The sequence below is a fragment of the Heloderma suspectum genome, chromosome 2 (genome assembly GCF_057233095.1).
Source record: "Heloderma suspectum isolate Gila_16-S chromosome 2, 16-S_ref, whole genome shotgun sequence".
Taxonomy (NCBI): Eukaryota; Metazoa; Chordata; class Lepidosauria; order Squamata; family Helodermatidae; genus Heloderma; species Heloderma suspectum.
The window spans coordinates 404,906,156-404,925,242 of record NC_139459.1 but is presented as its reverse complement, the minus strand read 5'-3'; the positions used below and the strand labels follow the sequence as shown (position 1 = coordinate 404,925,242).

General features: G+C 55.2%; 1 protein-coding gene across 2 annotated transcripts in view; it reads right to left on the bottom strand.

The window, feature by feature from the left end:
* LOC146356729 (H-2 class II histocompatibility antigen, E-S beta chain-like) overlaps positions 1-19,087 on the bottom strand; it is a 122,141-nt gene that overhangs the window by 17,519 nt on the left and 85,535 nt on the right. The window contains exon 1 of one of the 2 annotated variants that reach the window (XM_084831927.1): positions 2,111-2,268. The exons of the other annotated variant lie outside the window; for it this stretch is intronic. Coding sequence (XP_084688053.1) covers positions 2,111-2,201 — 91 coding nt within the window. The 5' untranslated portion in view covers positions 2,202-2,268. Of the gene's footprint in view, positions 1-2,110; positions 2,269-19,087 lie in introns of those variants that run through there. 2 annotated transcript variants of the gene reach the window in all.

The following is a 19,087-nucleotide window of genomic DNA, read 5'->3' as shown; positions in this document are numbered from 1 at the left end:
TACCATCCAACTGACAAATTCCATCAGGACTATTAAGAATCGCTTGATGCATCTCATCTTTGTGCATGGGTGTCCCTGCGTGCGCATCTTAAGCAGCTGTGCAATGCACACATGGTCACTTTGCACACTGGGTGGCTTGTTTTGAACTGTTTATAGCATTTTGTCAGAATCATGTTTTTTCGACCACAGCTACTAATAACTTTATGTGATTACATTTATATTCCACCTTTTCTCCAGGAACAAAAGGTGGTGTACAAATCCTCTCCCCCCCCCATTTTATCCTCACAAGGGGATCCCAGGAGCTTCATGGGGAAGCTGGAATTTGGACCGAACATCTGAGGAGTGTGTGATAGTGTGTGCATGGGGAGGCGGGGCGCACCGAGCACAGCCGGGGCAGGGCAGATTTTCTGGTTCCCCTCAGGCAGCAAAATGTCTTGGGTGGCCCTGGACAGATCCCTCCAAGGACCAGTTTGAGTAGACCTTATTCCATGATTCCTTCTCTTGCGGGGCAGAAGGGGATGATGCCCAGAACATCGCTCCCTCTCCCCACAGAAAAATAACGCAGCAGCAGAGGGAGGAGTCCCCCCCCCCCGCCTCGCTCAGGTCCCCTTTTATGCGAAAACAATTCATCCCTGTTTTGCTTTTGAACACTGAAAAGTCCATGGAGGAAGAAGATTCTGCCTGCAGCTCAGGGCTTGATTTGGACTCGGGAGGGGGCTGAGGGGCTGCCAGCGAAGCAGGGGCTGTGCTGCAAGCTGAGGCTGTTTTGGAAGAGGAGCTTTGGCTGAGGGTCCCCAGCAGCCTCCGTCCCAGCAGTGGACTACACTGCAGGGCTGCCCTATGCCCTTCTCTCATGGCCAAAGGCCCCTCCATTCTGGAAGACGTATAATAACACTAGTCTGCACTGCAGGGTTGTCCTCCCCGACTCTCTCCCCCAACCTGCAGTGTAAGGAAAACAACACTGGGCAACACTGCAGGGTTGATGTCAGTTACTCCCTCAGCCGAACTCCCAGCCTGCAATCAAGACATAACAACAATTCAGGCCCAAAAATACTGGCCCTGACACCACCCCGTCCAAGGGCAGCGGAGTGGGGTTGAGCAGTGCCTTCCCAGGACCACCACCGGCAGGCCCTGCAGGGGGTCCCCCCTCCAACCCATGACTCCCCCACTCTGAACTCTGCCCATATTGGGATGGGGGGGAGTTTGGAAGGGCAGAGACAGGGAGAAGGGCTGGGGCCACCATCCCTTTCCTGGCAGGGCTCCTCTGCCCTTAAGAGTTGTGGGCCAGGCAGAAGTGCAACAGGTGCAGACATCCCTCATCAGTGCAGCTCCCTGCTGGGACTGCTGGGTGCAGGCTGGGCTCCTGCCCGTCCCCCTGGCTGCTCAAGGGCTCTCGGCTGATGCCAGGGCAGGCGGTGAGCATGGGCGGAAGAGCATCTCCCCACTTCTGGTGAGCTTTGCTCAAGAGGAGGCTGCCAAGCGGGGAGCCCAGAGGGGGGCAGACGATGGGAGGGGCTGGTTCAGTCAACCCCCACCCACCCCCATCCCTGCTTCTCTCTGGGGAGGCCCCCCCACCTCTTGAAGGCAACAAAGCCCTTCTGCCCATGGGGGGGGAGGGCGGCTGGCAGTGGCTTTGTGAGCCTGCGGGGGCCACGTGGGGGCCACGCTTGGAGAAAGGGGGAGAACTAGACAGACCTTCTTGGCCGGATCCAGCAAGGACAGTGTGCTCAGTGCGCCGTTTCAGCGCAGACGCCACCAGCTCCTCCCTGCCCCCGTCCTGCCCTGCTCTGTTCTTCCTCTTTCACCCTCCCCCCGCCCCCGCTCCAAAGGGTCCTGCTTGGGGGCGACAGACCCTCCAGTGCCCGACTCCTCTCGAGGCAGCTCCAGAGGCAATGGGCGGAGGCAGAAGTGGGGGGCTGGCTGAGGATCCCGGGGGCCCCGCTTCGCCTTTCCACCCACCCCTCCCTGGGCCTCGGAGGCTCCCTGGGTCCCTCTTGCCCCCTTTTCTCTCCCCAGGGACCACCTGCCTTTGGGCCTAAGGGGTCCCATTGGGATGGTGAGGGGCATCGGGAGGGGTCTGTCTCCTCCCCCCTTCGCCCATCTCCCTTACCTGGGGGCGCCTTCCTCCCTCCAGCCCCAGGGACCAAGGACGGCCCCATCAGCAGCACCATCGTCACCAGGGGAGCCCAGGCCGGCCCCATGGCTGCAGCCCCACAAGGACGGGAGAGAAATCTGCTTCCAGCCCCAGAGGGAAACTTTGGGGTCTGTGATGGGGAGGCAGCGATGTTTCTCCTTAGTCCGAAGTCTGAGAGGGGGCGAGAGACGCACCAGTGAGAATTCGCCCTCAGCCGCGTCATCCGTCTCCGGCAGAAGCGCGGCCGGTTCGCCCTGTATGAGAAGGTTTGCTGGAGGGGGGGGGGGGGCAGGGAGGCTCCGCGTCTCTCTCGCCCTCTGTGTCTGGGCTGGGGGGGGCGGGTTAAGGAGCCCCCCCGGTTCCTCCTCCTTCCAGGCCGGGGGGCTGCAGCCGAGGGGCTCCAGGAGGCAGCCGCGTCTCGAGCGGAGCGTCAGTCGGCCGGCTGGTCCGATGGGCTTTGGCGACGAGCAGCCCGGAGATGCCCAGCAGGCCCCGTGGCCTGGGATTGGGGCCGGGGGGGGAGGAAGGGGCTCCTCTCCCGATGGGGCCGGGCTTCCCCCCGCTCCTTGAGGGGTCTGGCAGGCAGGCCCTGTCTCCACCCACCCAAAGCGGCTCTTCCTTGCTCCCACTCTGGGGCTGCTCCCTCCGGCCGCCCCCACCTGCTGGTCTTCCTGGGACCGGACCCCTCAGGATGGACCCGGACTCCCCCCCAAGCCTTGTGGGAGGGGTCTCTGTGTGGGGGTCTGCTGGGGAACAGCCCAAGACCTGAAGAGCTGCGGAGAAGCTCCTGGGCGGCCGTTTCTGATGCCCAGCGGAAGGGGGGACGTTCCCATCCCTGCTCCCCGGAGGCCCTTTGAACTGGGTTTGCCGGGATTGGGCCCCTTGGCCTCCAATGGGGCACCTGCGCTTGGGACCCCCCACGGATCAGTGCAGGACAGGCCTATCACAGCGCTCTCGGAAGACAAGGAATAAAGCAAATTTTCAATATATTAAAGCATATCACATTACACTAAAACACCGAAGTATAACAGTGAAATGCAGCATAAATCCCAAGTGGCAGTGAGCCAAAAAAAACAAGCCAAGGCAAGAGAGATTTAAAAGGCCCCGGGAAATAAAAGGGTCTTTGCCTGGTGCTGGGATGGGGCCTTCTGCCTGCAAAGCGGGTGTTCTTCCGCTGACCTGCAGCCCCTCCCTCGGTGGAGAGCCACCACTGAAAAGACCCTCCAAGCGCCACCCATTCCCTGCTGCCCCCTGGATGCGACCCCCCCGTGAGCTCCCCAGGGGCGCCTGGTTGGCCGCTGTGGGAAAGAGGGTGCTGGACTGGATGGGCCCTCGGGGGCCTGAGCAGCATCTGGGCCCTTCTGAGGTTCTGTTCGATGGTGCAAGAAGGAGCCCTGGGCCAGGCAGGCCGTCCAGCCTCCCCCCGGCTGCTTTGCACCTCCACTGCCCCCAACAAGAAGAGCCTGTTCTGGGGGCTGCTATTTCTCTCCATGTGCCTATGTGTGTGTAGACCCCTCGCCGCCGAGGAGACCCCTCATGCCTCTGAGGAAGCAGCCAGGCCGATACGGACCCCAATCGATCTGTGAGCCCTGCAGGAGCCCCGCGACTCTTGGGGCGGGATCCGATTTTGCAGAAGGGGCTTCTGCTGGCACAACAAGACTTTCTCCTCTTCCCCTGCAGACCCCCGCAGACCCCCCAAATCTGCTCTGGGGGCCTGTCAGTGGAAAACCTTCAGTGGATTTCCCCTGCTTGTTTCATGCCCAAAGCAGGACACGTGAAACACCTGGCCCAGAGAGACCGGGGGGGGGGGCTTGGCAGTGGCTCATTCGTGGTCTCCTCCCCCCTCCCCCAGAGAGCCTCCCCAGCCTGCAGGAGTCGAGAAGCTCAGGGCAGCCTGTAAAGACCCCGTTCAAGGGACGGATTTGCAAAGGCGAAGTCTTCCCTGCCCAGCAACCGATGACCAGGGCCGTCCCGGAGCCTGTGATTGGCGCAGCTCAAGTCTCGACTCGACGAAAGTCCCCGCGAAACAGAAACCTCGACAAACTCGCAACAGCCGCATCCGGTGACCAGCCGGGCCTGGAAAGCCCCGGCGCAGAGGCAGCGTGCGGGCCGGGCTGGGGAGGGACAGGCCAGGCCAGGCAAGGTCGACACCTGACCTGCTCCCCCACCCAGGCCTGGGCCAAGCAGTTCTGGCTTCCTTGGGAAAACCAACGTCCTCAGCCTATCCCACAGTTGTGCATGAGCTTGTTGAGGCTGCTCCAGAGGGAAGTGAATACACTCTGCACATGCTCAGGGCATATTTGCATTACCACCACATGTTTGATCCAGAGGTGAATGCTAGTCTAGAAAACTTTCCAGCCTTGGGCTCCGAGCAGCAGAGAGACCAGGCTGCCCAAGCGGGCCGAGAGAAGCAGCCAGGAGGGGCCCGGCACGGAAATGGCTGCAGAGCAAGAGGCTCCGAGGGTGAGGTGCGGCCCGGACTCAGCACGGAACCGAACGGGGGCAAAATGGGTCCCTTTCAAAATGGGTCACTTGCGAAGAGGACGGAGGAAGCCGCCTGACCCCCGACTGAAGCCTCTGGCCCTTCCAGCACAGAACCATCTCCACGGACTGGGGGGGCTCTCAGGGTTTGCGGGGAGGCCTCGCCCAGCCCCACCTGCAGACGCTTCCGGGGTGCAGCCCTTGCGTGCCCCGCAGGTGCTCAGCCCCTGAGCCGGGGCCCCTCTCCCCTAACCCATGGGGTCGTCCCATGGCGCTGAATGGCGGGAGAGGGAAGGAAGGGCTCCTGCACGCGTAGGGAGGGCCGCTGCTGGCAAGGGCTACTGCAAGGGGGGGCTACGGGCAAAGCACCTGCTGCCCTGTGACGGCGGCCAGGGGCAGGGGCAGCACAGCGCTCAGGACCACTTGCCGGGGAACGGGCGCGGGAGGGTCCCTGGCGCTCGTGTCCTCTTGCGGGCTTCGCGGGGGGCCTCTGGTCGGCCGCAGTGGGAACAGAGTGCTGGACTAGGGGGTCCCTGGGGCCGGTCCAGGCTCAGAGCTGCTCGCATATTCTCATCTTCGCGCCTCTGGGGGAAGTGGGGATTTGCGGTGTTGGTGGTCCTGAAAAGGAGCCAGTGTAGAGCCAGTGTGGTGTAGTGGCGAGAGTGTTGGACTGGGAGCTGGGAGATCCGGGTTCTAGTCCCCACTCAGCCATGGAAGCTCACTGGGTGACTTTGGGCCTGTCACACACTCTCAGCCCAACCTACTTCACAGGGTTGTTGTTGGGAGGATAAAATGGAGAGGAGGAGGATAATGTAAGCCGCCTTGGGTTCCTTGCAAGAGAAAAAAAGGCGGGGTATAAATGCAATAATAAATAAATAAATAAAAAGAGGCCCTGATCCACCTTTGATCACTTTCAGTGTGCTGTTTTTATGCTGCTCAGCCCATGATCAGGGGCAAGGTGTGTGTGGGGGGGGGGCAGAGAGCATCAGGATTTTAATCTCTGGGGGGGCAGGAATCAAGGTTGGCCGGACCCCGTCTGAGCCCCCTCAGGCAGGAGGCAACACAGAAGTTCGCTGAGCAAACACACACGCTCCTTTTGCACAGAATTTCCCTCCCGCATCTTGCTCCCTCCTGCCGCCCCCTCCCAGCCCAGTGCCTTTTCCGGACAGCCCCCCCCCCTTTTCTGAGAATAGCCCCCTTTTGGCTCCCATCCCGCCCAATCCGCTGATAGATTGAGGCCGACATCACCAGTTGCCGGCAGGCTCTGGCTGAACTCCGCAAGGCAGGAGGACTCAGACTGGCCCTGGCTGATCCTAATCCATTCAAGGGACGGTGCCTCCCTGGGCCCCTGCCCCTTGCCCTGAATCCCAGAGGCACATGTACCGGCTGTACATTGTGCACTCTGCACATGCTCGGGGCACTCTGCTTCCCAGCCAGCCTGCAGGTGGAAAGAAACACACTCCCAGAAGCTGGCTTCTGATGCATAACATCCGAGCCCTTTGCAATGACTGAATCCCCGGCTGAGATGGAAGACCAGGTGAAAGGCCGTGCCGGTCGTCCCGCCTGCCCGGCCTCAGCCATCTGAGCCGCCCTGATGACATACACGGGAGCAGGACCACAGCGGCAGAGGCAAACTCGGATGCATGTTGTGGTACAGCCCTGCACAAATTGGGGCTGTGCACAGACCCCGCCCTCCGCTTCACTTCGGACCCCATCGGCTTCGTTTCGCATTCAGATCCGAAGCGTGATTCAGATATCCAAATCATTGTGATGTGACAGTTTCCCATTGACTTGCTTTGGAAAATAGAAACAGCCGTAAATTGTTCAGTTTTCATGATAAATACATGGAATTTGGGGAGCTCTCAGCTCCCATGGAGCGGATTCCACCTGCCGAAGTTCAGACCGTTTGGCCCAGTAGTTTTTGTGCTAGACACAGGTAAAATTCGATTTTTTTCAACAAAAACTCAACGCAAAGAGCTGTAACTTTTCACTGGTTGCACAGAGGTGCATGAAATCTGGGGATCTGTCAGCCCCCATGGAGGGGATACCACCTGTGAAATTTCGTACAGATCGGCCCAGTAGTTCAGAAACTCAAACCAAAGGGCAGAAAGGGGTAATCAGAGGAGTTAGGCGTTTAAACCGTGGCTAGGAGGAGGTCACGATCCCTAATCTCTGCTGTAGGGTTCTTTGAAGTGCAAACCCCTCTCCCCTAGTCCTACTGTCCTTTTCAGCTTCACATTGACTTGAAGGAAGGACAACAGTGGTCTCTTGTCTGGCCGAGGCAGGACGCAAACACAGCAACCCTGCCAGGTGGGCACTGCAACTTGCCTCCACACTCTGCTGCCCTGCTACACCAGTCCTAACTGTTTCAATATTTCTTGCTTCTTTTAAATAAAGAATCTAGGAGGACAGACAGAGAAAACAAATAAGATAGTTGAATAATTCTCTTAGCCGAACAACAAGCTAAGAGATACTAAATATTTTTGGTTTTTAAAGAAATAATCTAGAAGAAAGAGAGGGAGAAGGGCTGGGTGGGAAAGGGTTCAACACACAGAAACACCCAAAATCTAGCCAAATAACTACAAAGCTACAGATCTCTCTCTCTCTCTCTCTCTCAATAAGCAAACATAGGCTTTTTTCTCCAGTATATCCAACTTTCCCCTCCTTCTTCCACCGCTGTCACTGATTGGAGACTGCTGGGTTCAGCGCTAACTTGACAACGAGAGTTGCCATTCACCAAAACACCCTCCCTCCTCCTCCTCTCCCCCTCCCTGTTCCTTCTCAAGTTGATACATTTCGGAGACAGGCGGTCTGAGCTTCAGAAGGCATCAGAAGAGCTCCGAATTGCCAAGGTGGACCGAGGCACCTCGGGGATGAGCTGCTTAGCTTTGGGGTGTCTCGGTGCTGTTCCGATCCACTTCAGATCACGCCAAGGCACCTCCGAAGCAGCCTGCTTCGGGATTCGGACTGAAGAGGTGCACAGCCCTAGTACAAGTCAGTCAGCATAGCAGCATTTTTGACAGGGTGCCAGGAGGGCGCGGGAGGGAGGAGTTTGGCAGGAGATAGCCCCATCTCTCGTGCAACACGTCCTGGGGGTCGAGGCCGAAAGAAGGCTGTGCTATGGTCCAGTTGCCCCCCACTCCCACCCCCAATACCTCCTGATCAGTCAAGGTTAAAATATTTGAACTTTGTGCATTCAAACTGAATTCCCACTCTAGTTTTCTAGGGATGGGTGGGGTGAGGAGAGGATGAGGTGGCTGAGTCCTCCTAATTAGGGAGAATGTACTGTACCACTTATTTATTTATTTATTTAATTTCTATACCGCCCGATAGCTGAAGCTCTCTGGGCGGTTCACAAAAAAAAAACTTCCGCTGGTGGGTCACTGTTGTTGTTTTTAAGCTCCCCTCCATGGGGAAAGAACAACCTTCCTGCAGATAGGAAAGTAGTCATGATGTCTCTGTAGCACCTGCATTTCTGGGGAACACAAGCGGGAGGGTGCTACTGGATTCACGCCCTGCCCTGATGCAGATCCTGCTTCACCAAGACTGTGAACAGAAAGGAAGAGAAGTGAGCGAGGGAGGGGGGTGGCTGTGCAGGGTCAGATCCTGAGATTCCAGCACTCTGTACCTCTTTCCAGCTACGTACAAGGGCAGGGCAGACACACGCACTCATGCACACTGGTCACAGGGACTAGTCACCCCCCCCGTCCATTTGTTTCCAGCTCTCTGGGGGCAGAAGCAGCACCTGAGCGCTCGGCGTCCCCCAGCCCCCAGCCGCATCCTTCTCTCCCCAGAAACTCCCGCTGGCGCTGCGGAGGCGCTCAGGTTTCGCTTCCCCGCGCACCCAGCCAGACTCGGCGTTCCTGGAAGTGAAACAGAGAAACTGGCCACGATCCAAGCGACGGTGGTCAGCAAAAAGCGGAGCGGAGCCTCCTCACAAAGCCCCTCCAGCTTCCACCCCCCGCCCGCCCCCTGGAACCCATGTGCGCGCACCCTCCCCCCCCCGCAGCGGGGGCCTGCATCCCCATTTTCTCCGGGAGGGAGGCCCTAGGAATGGCCGTCACAAGCAAGGGGAGCCCCCCGCCACTCGGGCTCGCAGGAAGGATCGAGCGGGGAGCAGCCCGGCCCGTTTTGCACCGCAGGCAGTAAACGGGAGCACGTTGGAAAGAGGAGCCATAACAATCCCCCCCCGGGAAGAAAACGAAACCTTCCTGCAGATAGGAAAGTGGCCGTGGTGGCTCTGTGGCAGCTGCACCTCCGGGGGACACAAGCGGGAGGGTGCTACTGAATTCTCGTCCTGCCTGAGCTTCCACTGGGGCCTCCGGTTGCCCGCTGCGGCAGGCAAACTGGGCGGGCCTGTGGTCTGATCCAGCACGGGTCGCTTGGCAGTCTTACGCAAGAGACACGGCGTTTCGCCCTCACGCTGAGCTCACCACCCTCGTCCGCTCATGAGACTGTGCACAGCCGTGGGAGCCCTTTGGAGCACGCTGGGACCCGTTGGCCTTATTCATGAACAGGCATCACAGAATGGAATCATGGGATCACAGAATAGTGCACACTCTGCACATGCTCGGGGGCACTCTGCTTCCCAGCCAGCCTGCAGGTGGAAAGAAACACGCTCCCAGAAGCTGGCTTCTGATGCATGGCATCCGAGCCCTTTGCAGTGACTGAGTCCCGGCTGAGACGGAAGACCAGGTGAAAGGCCGTGCCGGTCGTCCCGCCTCCCGGCCTCGGCCATCTGAGCCGCCCGGAAGGACATACACGGGAGCAGGACCGCAGCGGCAGAGGCAAACTCGGATGCATGTTGTGGTACAGCCCTGCACAAATTGGGGCTGTGCACAGACCCCGCCCCCCGCTTCACTTCGGACCTCTTCGGACCCCATCGGCTTTGCTTTGGATTCAGATCCAAAGCACGATTCAGATATCCACCTTTTGACCAAACCAATCCTCCTAGCAACAAAATAAACTAGCAAAGTAGCTGAGAGAGAGAGAGAGAGAGCGAGCTATGAATGCGCAAGTCCGCAGTTCAAATCTCGCCTCTGACGTCTGAGGCCAGCCACTCCCTCTTTACCCCCACTCCCCGTCTGGCACGTCTGGGGATAATAACACGGATCTGCCTTGCAAAGTGGTTGTACGGATTACAGCAGTATAATCCGCGTGAAGCACATGGAACATTCACGAGCTCCACATGCCTTTCGAAGCCGAGACCACAGTTTCGGAAGTTGCAAAAGGAACGCTTTCGCCCGCCTTGCCCTGAAGCGATGTAGATTCCAAGGAGCGATAAACGCCGCGCTCGAAGAGCCTTAGCCAGCCCCCAAAAGGGAGAGGAGGGAGGGGGCCTCCTGCGTCTCCCTGGGGAGGGAGTGCCAGGGCAAGGCCCTCCCCGTCCGCGCCCTCTCACTGCCTTGGCGCGGCTCCCACCTCCAGCAGATGGGGAGGATGCCAGGCAGTGGCTGTGTCCTTCGCTAGCCTGGCATCCACGCTGAAACACGCAGACACAGACATATATGTGAATACATGCGCTGCAGCGCACCCGCCATTGCCATTCCTCCCCTGCCCATTGGAGGGCGCCCCTCCCCTTTCACAGGGGGTGCTAAAGCAAGGGCAGGCCAGGGTAAGAGGAGGGTGATAATATCATCATCAATACATTTCTCAGTCTTTAAGGTGCCACAGGACTGCCTGTCTCTCCTGCTGCCTTGCTGGGTCTCCTGCCACTTTACGTGCCTTCATAAACAGCTTTTTATTATTATTTATTTATTTATTACATTTCTATCCCGCCCTTTTTCCTCCTTAAGGGACCCAAGGCAGCACACATGATCCTCTTCGTCTCCATTTTATCCTCACAACAACAACCCTGTGAGGTGGGTTGGGCTGAAAGCCTGTGACGGGCCCAAAGTCACCCAGTGAGCTTCTGGGGCTGAGTGGGGACCACAACCCGGATCTCCCGGCTCCCAGTCCAACACTCTCGCCACTACACCACACAGGCTCTCACAGTTAGAAGCAACACTCATGTTCACACACACACACACACACACACACGCCCTGCCCTGCCCTGCCCTGCCTTGGAATCATAGACTAGTAGGGTTGGAAGGGGCCTACAAGGCCATCGAGTCCAATCCCCTGCTCATTGCAGGAATCCAGGTCACAGCATCCCTGACAGATGGCTGTCCAGCCTCGTCTTGGATGCCTCCAGGGTGGGAGAGCCCACCGCCTCCCCAGGTCATTGCTTCCATTGTCGTATTGCTCTAACAGTCAGGAAGCTTCTCCTGATGTTCAGCCGGAATGTGGCTTCCTGTCACTTGAGCCCATTATTCCGCGTCCTGCACTCTGGGATGATCGAGAAGAGATCCTGGCCTTCCTCTCTGGGGCAACCTTTCAAGGACTTGAAGAGCGCTATCCTATCTCCCCTCAGTCTTCTCTTCTCCAGGCTGAACAGGCCCAGTTCTTTCAATCTCTCCTTGTAGGGCTTTGTTTCCAGTCCCCTGATCATCTCCGTTGTCCTCCTCTGAACCCTCTCCAGTTTGTCTGCATCCTTCTTCAAGTGTGGTGCCCAGAACTGGACACAGTACTCCAGATGAGGCCTAACCAGTGCTGAGTAGAGGGGAACTAGGACTTCCCGGGATTTGGAAGCTATGCTTCTATGAATGCAGCCCAAAATAGCATTGGCCTTTTTTGCTGCCGCATCACATTGTTGGCTCATATTCAGCTTGTGATTGACAACAATTCCAAGATCTTTCTCGCTTGTAGTGTTGTTGAGCCACGTATCCCCCATCTTGTAAGTGTGCATTCGGTTTCTTTTTCCTAGGTGCAGAACTTGGCATTTATCCCTATTAAAGGTCATTCTGTTGTTTTCTGCCCAGCGCTCCAGTCTATCCAGATCACTTTGAATTTTGTTTCTGTCTTTCAAAGTATTAGCTATCCCACCCAATTTTGTGTCATCTGCAAATTGGATCAGCATTCCCTGCGTCTCCTCCTCCAAGTCATTCATAAAAATGTTGAAGAGCACTGGGCCCAGGACTGAGCCCTGCAGTACCCCACTCGTTACCTCTCCAAAGGTCAAACAGCCTTCCTAGTTTTGCCATGTTAATTTAACACTTCCATAGGGGGAGATACATCCTTCATCCCAATGAAGCTCTAATGAATAGAATCCAACTTGCTGATAATTCTAATGCAGCCATTTCATTCTCCAGCCTCCCTTTAGAGTCAGTCTGTCAAAGTGTATCGACTTTTGGGTCAGCAGAAGAGCATTCAAGGTGGCCGACAGGGTGGGGGTCCCCCTCACTCGGCTGCAGCCCCCTGCCCTGCACAGGATGCCCTTCTGGAAGGTCCAGCAGTCATTCTGAGTGGGCTGGTGCTGGTGTGTGAGGGGCTGAAGTGGGAAGGGGGTGAGTGAGAAAGCCCCTGGGCTAGTCAACATTCCCGTCGGTCCCCTCTTCTTCATGCCACTTAAATATGTACTTTCCTATTTATTTATGTGTTTTACTATACATTTTCATCTTCTTTTCTCCTGCCTTTTCCCTCCCAGCACTCACCAGCTAGTCCTCCCAGCTCTGGAAAACAGCTCTTTGATTAGCTACTTCTTTCCCTGGATGATGAAAAGCTGGAGGGGGTGAAAAAGAGAAAAGAGATTCTTCAGCCTGGAGCTCCTCCTGCTACGACTTCCCAGCTCTGGCTGCCTTTTCCTGCTTCTGATAATTTAGAGGGGGTGGCGTTCATCCTTATTCTTCCCTGGATTTTTGATCAGGAGCAGAAAAATGGTCAGAGCCTTGTCCAGCATCCCTGAGACACGCAAGTGGGTTCCACTCTCAGTGGATGGCCTGCTCATTCAAACTGCAGTTTCCTGTTTCTTGAGTAGCAGAAAAACACACGGTTTAGCCAAATAGCATTGAAACAAATCATCACCATTTCCTTTTAGGGGAGGGGCTGCAGCGCAGTGGTAGAGTGGAATGGTTGCAGTGCAGTGTAGGCAGAGTGGCGGACGCATCCCAGGCGAGGCTGGACAGCCACCTGCCAGGGATGCTCTGCCTTGGATTCCTGCACTGAGCAGGGGGCTGGACTCGATGGCCTTGTAGGCCCCTCCAACCCTACTATTCTATGATTCACCACACAGATCTAGCCAGCCAACTCTCTCTCTCTCTCTCTCTCTCTCTCTCTCTCCAACTCTCTCTCGCAGCAGAGTTGCCAATTCCCCAGGCTCACCATTTCTCCCCTCCCTCCTCCTCCTCGCCCCCTCCCTGATCTATCGCAAGTTGATACATTTTGGAGACAAGCTGTCTGGGCTTCAGAATGGCCGAATCTCCGAGGTGCACGGAGGCGCTTCGGGGGTGACCCCCTTCACTTAGAACCACCTCGGGGCTATTTTGACCCGCCTCCGAGCTCTACGAAGCCCCCGTGAAGCGCGCCAGTTCGGATTCCGCTCCGGAGCAGTGCGCAGCGCTAGAAACAGAGATGGCGAGACTGCACAGAGGATTATCTCCTATGAAGCCGGGGGGGAATAATACTACGAGAAACTACGAAGCCATTTGTGCAGTTCAGAAGCACTGACAAAGAGGAAAATAAGGTCGAGAGAGTAATTGCTCTGAAAAGGAGCGCCAAAGGAGGGGGGCAATAAGTCCCCCCTGGCAGTGCCAGCCCCTCGCTATTACGCCCTGAAGTGACCGCCGTCAATGCCCCCCCTTTGACACTTCCCCCGCGGAAGGTGGGAGGCACTCCCTCCACCCCCTTTTCAGAGCTCCCTTTGGGAGCAATTCCTGCTGGGGTTCGTGCTCGTGGCCTCCCTCCACGGCGACCTGCTGCTGCCGCTGAGCTCCCTCATCCCATCAGCGCCCCCAGCGCCCTGTTCCAAGCCTGTAAATGTGGGCAAATCTCCGTGAATGTGTCCCCCCCCCAAAAAAGAACCTTACAAGGCGGCTGAGCAGGCGGAGAGAGTCGGGGAGATCCCCGCGAATTTGCCGACGCGCGCGATACGATTTCGTGTCCTTCTCCGTGTTGCGAGCGAAGACCCTCGGCTGTAGCTTGCAGGGCCGGCGCGGAGTCAGACCGCAGCGAGACCCGCCCCTCCGCGAGGGACCCAAGACCCCGTCCTCCGCCTACGGAACCCCACGGAACTGGGAGGAAGCGGGGGGCGCCACCTTGCCAAACTCGGGGAGCCAAATCAAGAGGCGACCCGGGGAGAGGAGGGCCCGCCACGGGCTGCCGGGCTTCAAGCCTCCGTCTGCCAGTCCTCCCCGCAGCGCTTGGCAGAGCGGGGTGACCGTTGCGGCGCGCAGCAGCGAGAGCGGGAAGGCAGGACTCCTGGGCCCCGAGGAAGCCCGGAGAGCTTCTGGGCTTCCTCTGGAAGGGGGGGGAGCGGGTCCGCTGGGTTAGAACAGGGCGGAGCGGGATGCCAGCTTATCCCCGGGTTCCCTGGGATGCGTCCCTCTCAAAATGGCCAGGAGCCCGACCGTGGCTGCGTCCTCCTAGACCTGCGCGCTGCCCTGCGAACCCCTCCGGGCTCCTCTCCTCAAGCAGCGCAGCACTGCCAGGAAACGCATTTTCTTTCAGACAGACCCTCCGGCTCCACAGAGTAGACCTCCCCCTCCAGCTCCACCAGACAGGGGCTCAAACTCTCCGAGCTCCCCACCTTTCCCCAAAGACCAGTCCTGTTTTGCTCCAGGACACACACGCAGCTCTCCACCGAAAGGCACTGTTTGTATTCGAACGTTTGCCTCGAATATGGAAACGGGAAACTCTTCCCCTCTGATCAAAGTGAAAAGGGATCCGTGATCTAGACTTTGGAAACATGCGCCCTTCCAAAGCCTGGCACCCTCAAGATGTGATGGGCTACAAGTCCCATCATCCCCAGTGGCTGTGCTGGCTGGCTATTATACGAGTTGTAGTCCAAAACACTGGGAGGTCTGCAGGCTGGAGGGCACCAGGTTGCCAACTCTTCGCCCACCCTCCCTGGAGATGCTGCTGGAGCGTCAGTCTGGGACTTTGCCTTCCAAACCAGGGCTCTACCACAGACTACAGCCCCATCCCTAAAGGTACATGGTTAATTTTTCAATGCCGCTCAGCTAAATCTTGTGATTTCCTGCAACAGGAGCAATAGCCGACTACGTCCTTATCTGGGCAGTGACAGCCTGGCTACAGTTATCCAGGCTCTGGTACCTCTCGTCCGGATTACTGCAATGCATTGTACATGGGGCTGCCTTTGAAAATGATCTGGCAACTTCAGCTAGTCCACGACCCCCAGATTCCAATCACGATGTCATTCCAAGAGCAGCAACGGGGGCTGTGCCTGCCCTCTCCGTCTCCACTTTCACTTCCAGCCACACAGGTGAGGCGCAGGGCAGGGCAGGGCAGGGCAGGAATCTGTGACGCAAGCTCTCCAAGCTATTGAGCTCGATATGACGAAAGCAGGCAATCCTGTCCAGGACCTTTTAAGCGTGTTCCGTGGGCACAGAGAAAATGCGGAGAAGCGTTTCAAGGGGGTTTTTTTTATGTCTTTCAAGAACCAGCAGAAAAGATGGATATTGATCTGACTGCTCCCAGACAGTATGGGCGTGTATTGCCCCTGCAGTATAGAATCATAGAATAGTAGGGTTGGAAGGGGCCTACAAGGCCATCGAGTCCAACCCCCTGCTCAATGCAGGAATCCAAGTCAGAGCATCCCTGACAAATGGCTGTCCAGCCTCGTCTTGAAGGCCTCCAGTGTGGGAGAGCCCACCACCTCCCCAGGTAATTGGTTCCATTGCCGTATTGCTCTGACACTCAGGAAGTTTTTCCTGATGTTCAGCCGGAATCTGGCTTCCTGTAACTTGAGCCCATTATTCCGTGTCCTGCACTCTGGGATGATCAAGAAGAGATCCTGGCCTTCTTCTCTGTGACAACCTTTCAAGTACTTGAAGAGTGCTATCATATCTCCCCTCAGTCTTCTCTTCTCAAGGCTAAACATGCCCAGTTCTTTCAGTTTCTCTTCATAGGGCTTTGTTTCCAGTCCCCTGATCATCTTTGTTGCCCTCCTTTGAACCCTCTCCAGCTTGTCTGCATCCTTCTTAAAGTGTGGTGCTCAGAACTGGACACAGTACTCCAGATGAGGCCTAACCAGTGCTGAGTAGAGGGGAACTAGTACTTCCCGGGATTTGGAAGCGATGCTTCTATGAATGCAGCCCAAAATAGCATTTGCCTTTTTTGCAGCCACATCACATTGTTGGCTCATATTCAGCTTGTGATCGACGACAATTCCAAGATCCTTCTCGCTCGTAGTGTGGTTGAGCCACGTATCCCCCATCTTGTAACTGTGCATTTGGTTTCTTTTTCCTAGGTGCAGAACTTGGCATTTGTCCCTATTAAATGCCATTCTGTTGTTTTCTGCCCAGCACTCCAGTCTATCCAGATCACTTTGAATTTTGTTTCTGTCTTCCAAAGTATTAGCTATCCCTCCCAATTTTGTGTCATCTGCAAATTTGATCAGCATTCCCTGCACCTCCTCCTCCAAGTCATTAATAAAAATGTTGAAGAGCACTGGGCCCAGGACTGAGCCCTGCGGTACCCCACTCGTTACCTCTCCCCAGCTTGAGAAGGTCCCATTGAGAAGCACTCTTTGAGTCCGATTCTGTAGCCAACTGTGGATCCACCGGATCATTGTTTCATCTAGCCCACTTTGAGCTAGTTTGCTCATCAGGATATCATGGGGCACTTTGTCGAAAGCTTTGCTGAAGTCGAGGTATATGATGTCTACAGCATTCCCACGGTCTACAAGGGAGGTGACTTGATCCAAAAATGAGATCAGATTTGTCTGGCAGGACTTGTTTTTGACAAATCCATGTTGGCTTCGAGTAATCACGGCATTGTTGTCAAGGTGCTTCCAGATGGATTGCTTTATGATCTGCTCCAGAATTTTCCCAGGGATTGATGTCAGACTGACTGGTCTGTAGTTCCCAGGTTCCTCCTTTTTACCCTTTTTGAAGATAGGGACAACGTTAGCCCTCCTCCAGTCATCTGGCACTTCCCCCGTCCTCCATGATTTCTCAAAGAGAATAGACAGCGGTTCTGAGAGTTCTTCTGCCAGTTCCTTTATTACTCTAGGATGCAGTTCATCTGGCCCTGGAGATTTGAACTCATTCAAAGTAATGAGGTGTTCCTTGACCATATGCCTGTCGATCTCAAGCTGCAATCCTGCCCCTTCAGCCTGTACTTCGCCTTTGCCAGGGGGGTCATAGACCCTCTTTTGGGAGAAGACTGAGCCAAAGTAGGAATTGAGCACCTCTGCCTTTTCTTTGTCATCTGTTATCATTTTGCCATCCTTATTTAATAGCTGAACAACCATTTCTTTCCTCTGCCTTTTACTATGCACGTAGCTGAAGAAAGCCTTTTTGTTGTTTTTAGCATCCCTCGCTAACCTCACCTCGTTCTCCGCTTTAGCCTTCCTGACGCCATCCCTGCAATTCTGTGCTACCTGCCTGTACTCTTCCTTTGTTACTTGGCCTTCTTTCCACTTCCTATATGTGTCCTTTTTTGTTTTCAGGTCATCCCTAAGCTTTTTGTGAAGCCACATTGGCTTCTTCTGTTGTCTTCCACCTTTTCTTCTTGTTGGAATTGTTTGTGATTGTGCCTTGAGAATTTCCTTTTTTAAAAGTTCCCACCCATCTTGGACTCCTTTTCTCGCTAGCATTGTTTGCCATGGGACCTTACTTATCATTGTTCTGAGTTTATTAAAATCAGCTTTCCTAAAATCCAGGGTACGCGTTTGAGTACACTCGGCTTTTGCTTCCCTTAGAACCAAGAACTCAAATACAACATGGTCGCTTTCCCCCAGAGTTCCTGTAACTGCTACTTTATCCACTAAGTCATCTCTGTTGGTTAGGATCAAGTCAAGGATAGCCGATCCTCTAGTTCCTTCCTCTACTTTCTGTAGGAGGAAGTTATCCGCCACACAAGTCAGGAATTTCCTGGAGGGGCCATGTTTTGCAGAATTTGTCTCCCAACAAATATCGGGGAAATTGAAGTCCCCCATGACTACTACATCATGCTTCCTTAAAACATTGGCTATTTGCTTTTCAAAAGTTTCATCCTTGTCTTCTCCTTGATTGGGTGGCCGGTAGTAGACTCCGACCACCAGGTTCCTTTTATTCTTTGCTCCATTTATTTCAACCCAGATGCTCTCGATGGGGCTACCAAGCTCCTCCTCCTGTATTTCTGTGCAGAGATATGTATTTTTCACATACAGTGCAACCCCGCCTCCCTTTCTGTTCCTCCTGTTCTTTTTGAACAAGTTATATCCTTCAACTGCTGTATTCCAGTCATGAGAGTCATCCCACCAAGTCTCAGTTATACCTATCAAGTCATAATTTCCCTCCTGTATTAAGAGTTCAAGTTCGTTCTGTTTGTTTCCCATACTCTGGGCATTAGTATATAGACATCGAAGACCATGTGCTTCATAGTCTGGCTTTCTTCCTACATGTGTCTGAAGACTATTATTGGGCGCTATCAGCGCTGTTCTCTCCATTGCAGTGCATGCGCCTACGTCCATTGTTACCCCCAACATTACATCTCCCTTCCCCGTAGGATTCAGTTTAAAGCCCTCCTGATGAAGTTCTTCATGCTGTGGCCAAACACATTCTTCCCAGCCTTTGTGAGGTGCAACCCATCCCTAGCCAACAGCCCATCTTCCAGGAAGTATAGCCCGTGGTCCCAGAATCCAAATCTCTCTCGTCGGCACCACCTTCGTAGCCAGTCATTCACCCGGAGTATTTTTCGTTCCCTTTCTATCCCTCTTCTAACTACTGGAAGGATGGATGAGAAAACTATCTGGGCCCCAAAGTTCTTGAGTTTCCTTCCCAAAGCTTCAAAGTCTGACGTGATTTCTTCGTAGCTCCGCTTGGCGGTATCATTTGTTCCCACATGGATGAGAAGAAAGGGATACCTGTCAGTGGGCTTTATGAGTGCAGGCAACCTTTCAGTCACGTCTCTAATCTGTCCTCCCGGGAGACAACATACCTGGCGAAACATACCTAGTAGGCTTCAAACTCTTAATTTAGAGGTGCCACGATAGTGATAAATCAGATCCAGGTTTGCTTACAAGGAGACTTTATTGAGTCAGCACGCAGGCATACCCAATGGTTGGATCAGACAGCTTCTCTGAACCCAGAGCCGTGGGGTAAAATGGGTTTTATACCATACATGTCAGCAGTGAGGCAGCATGACAGCAGCAAGCATTAATTAGCATTCGTCTACAACCTTCCCATAATAGGCCAGCAGTGCTTGGTCAGAAGGAAACTCTCCCAGCACAGACACCTGCAGCTCAGCCCAAACACAGCTTCACTTCCCAGGCACATCTTGATAAGATGATCCACTCGTTAGTATGGAATGTGCTTGAGGCTGCCCTATCCGCCTTTGACTCTTCTCACATGCTCAGAGGCCCACTAGCAAGGGAATTACACTACTAATGAACCTAAGCAAGCATCATGGATCTCTAGGCCCCTCCAGAAC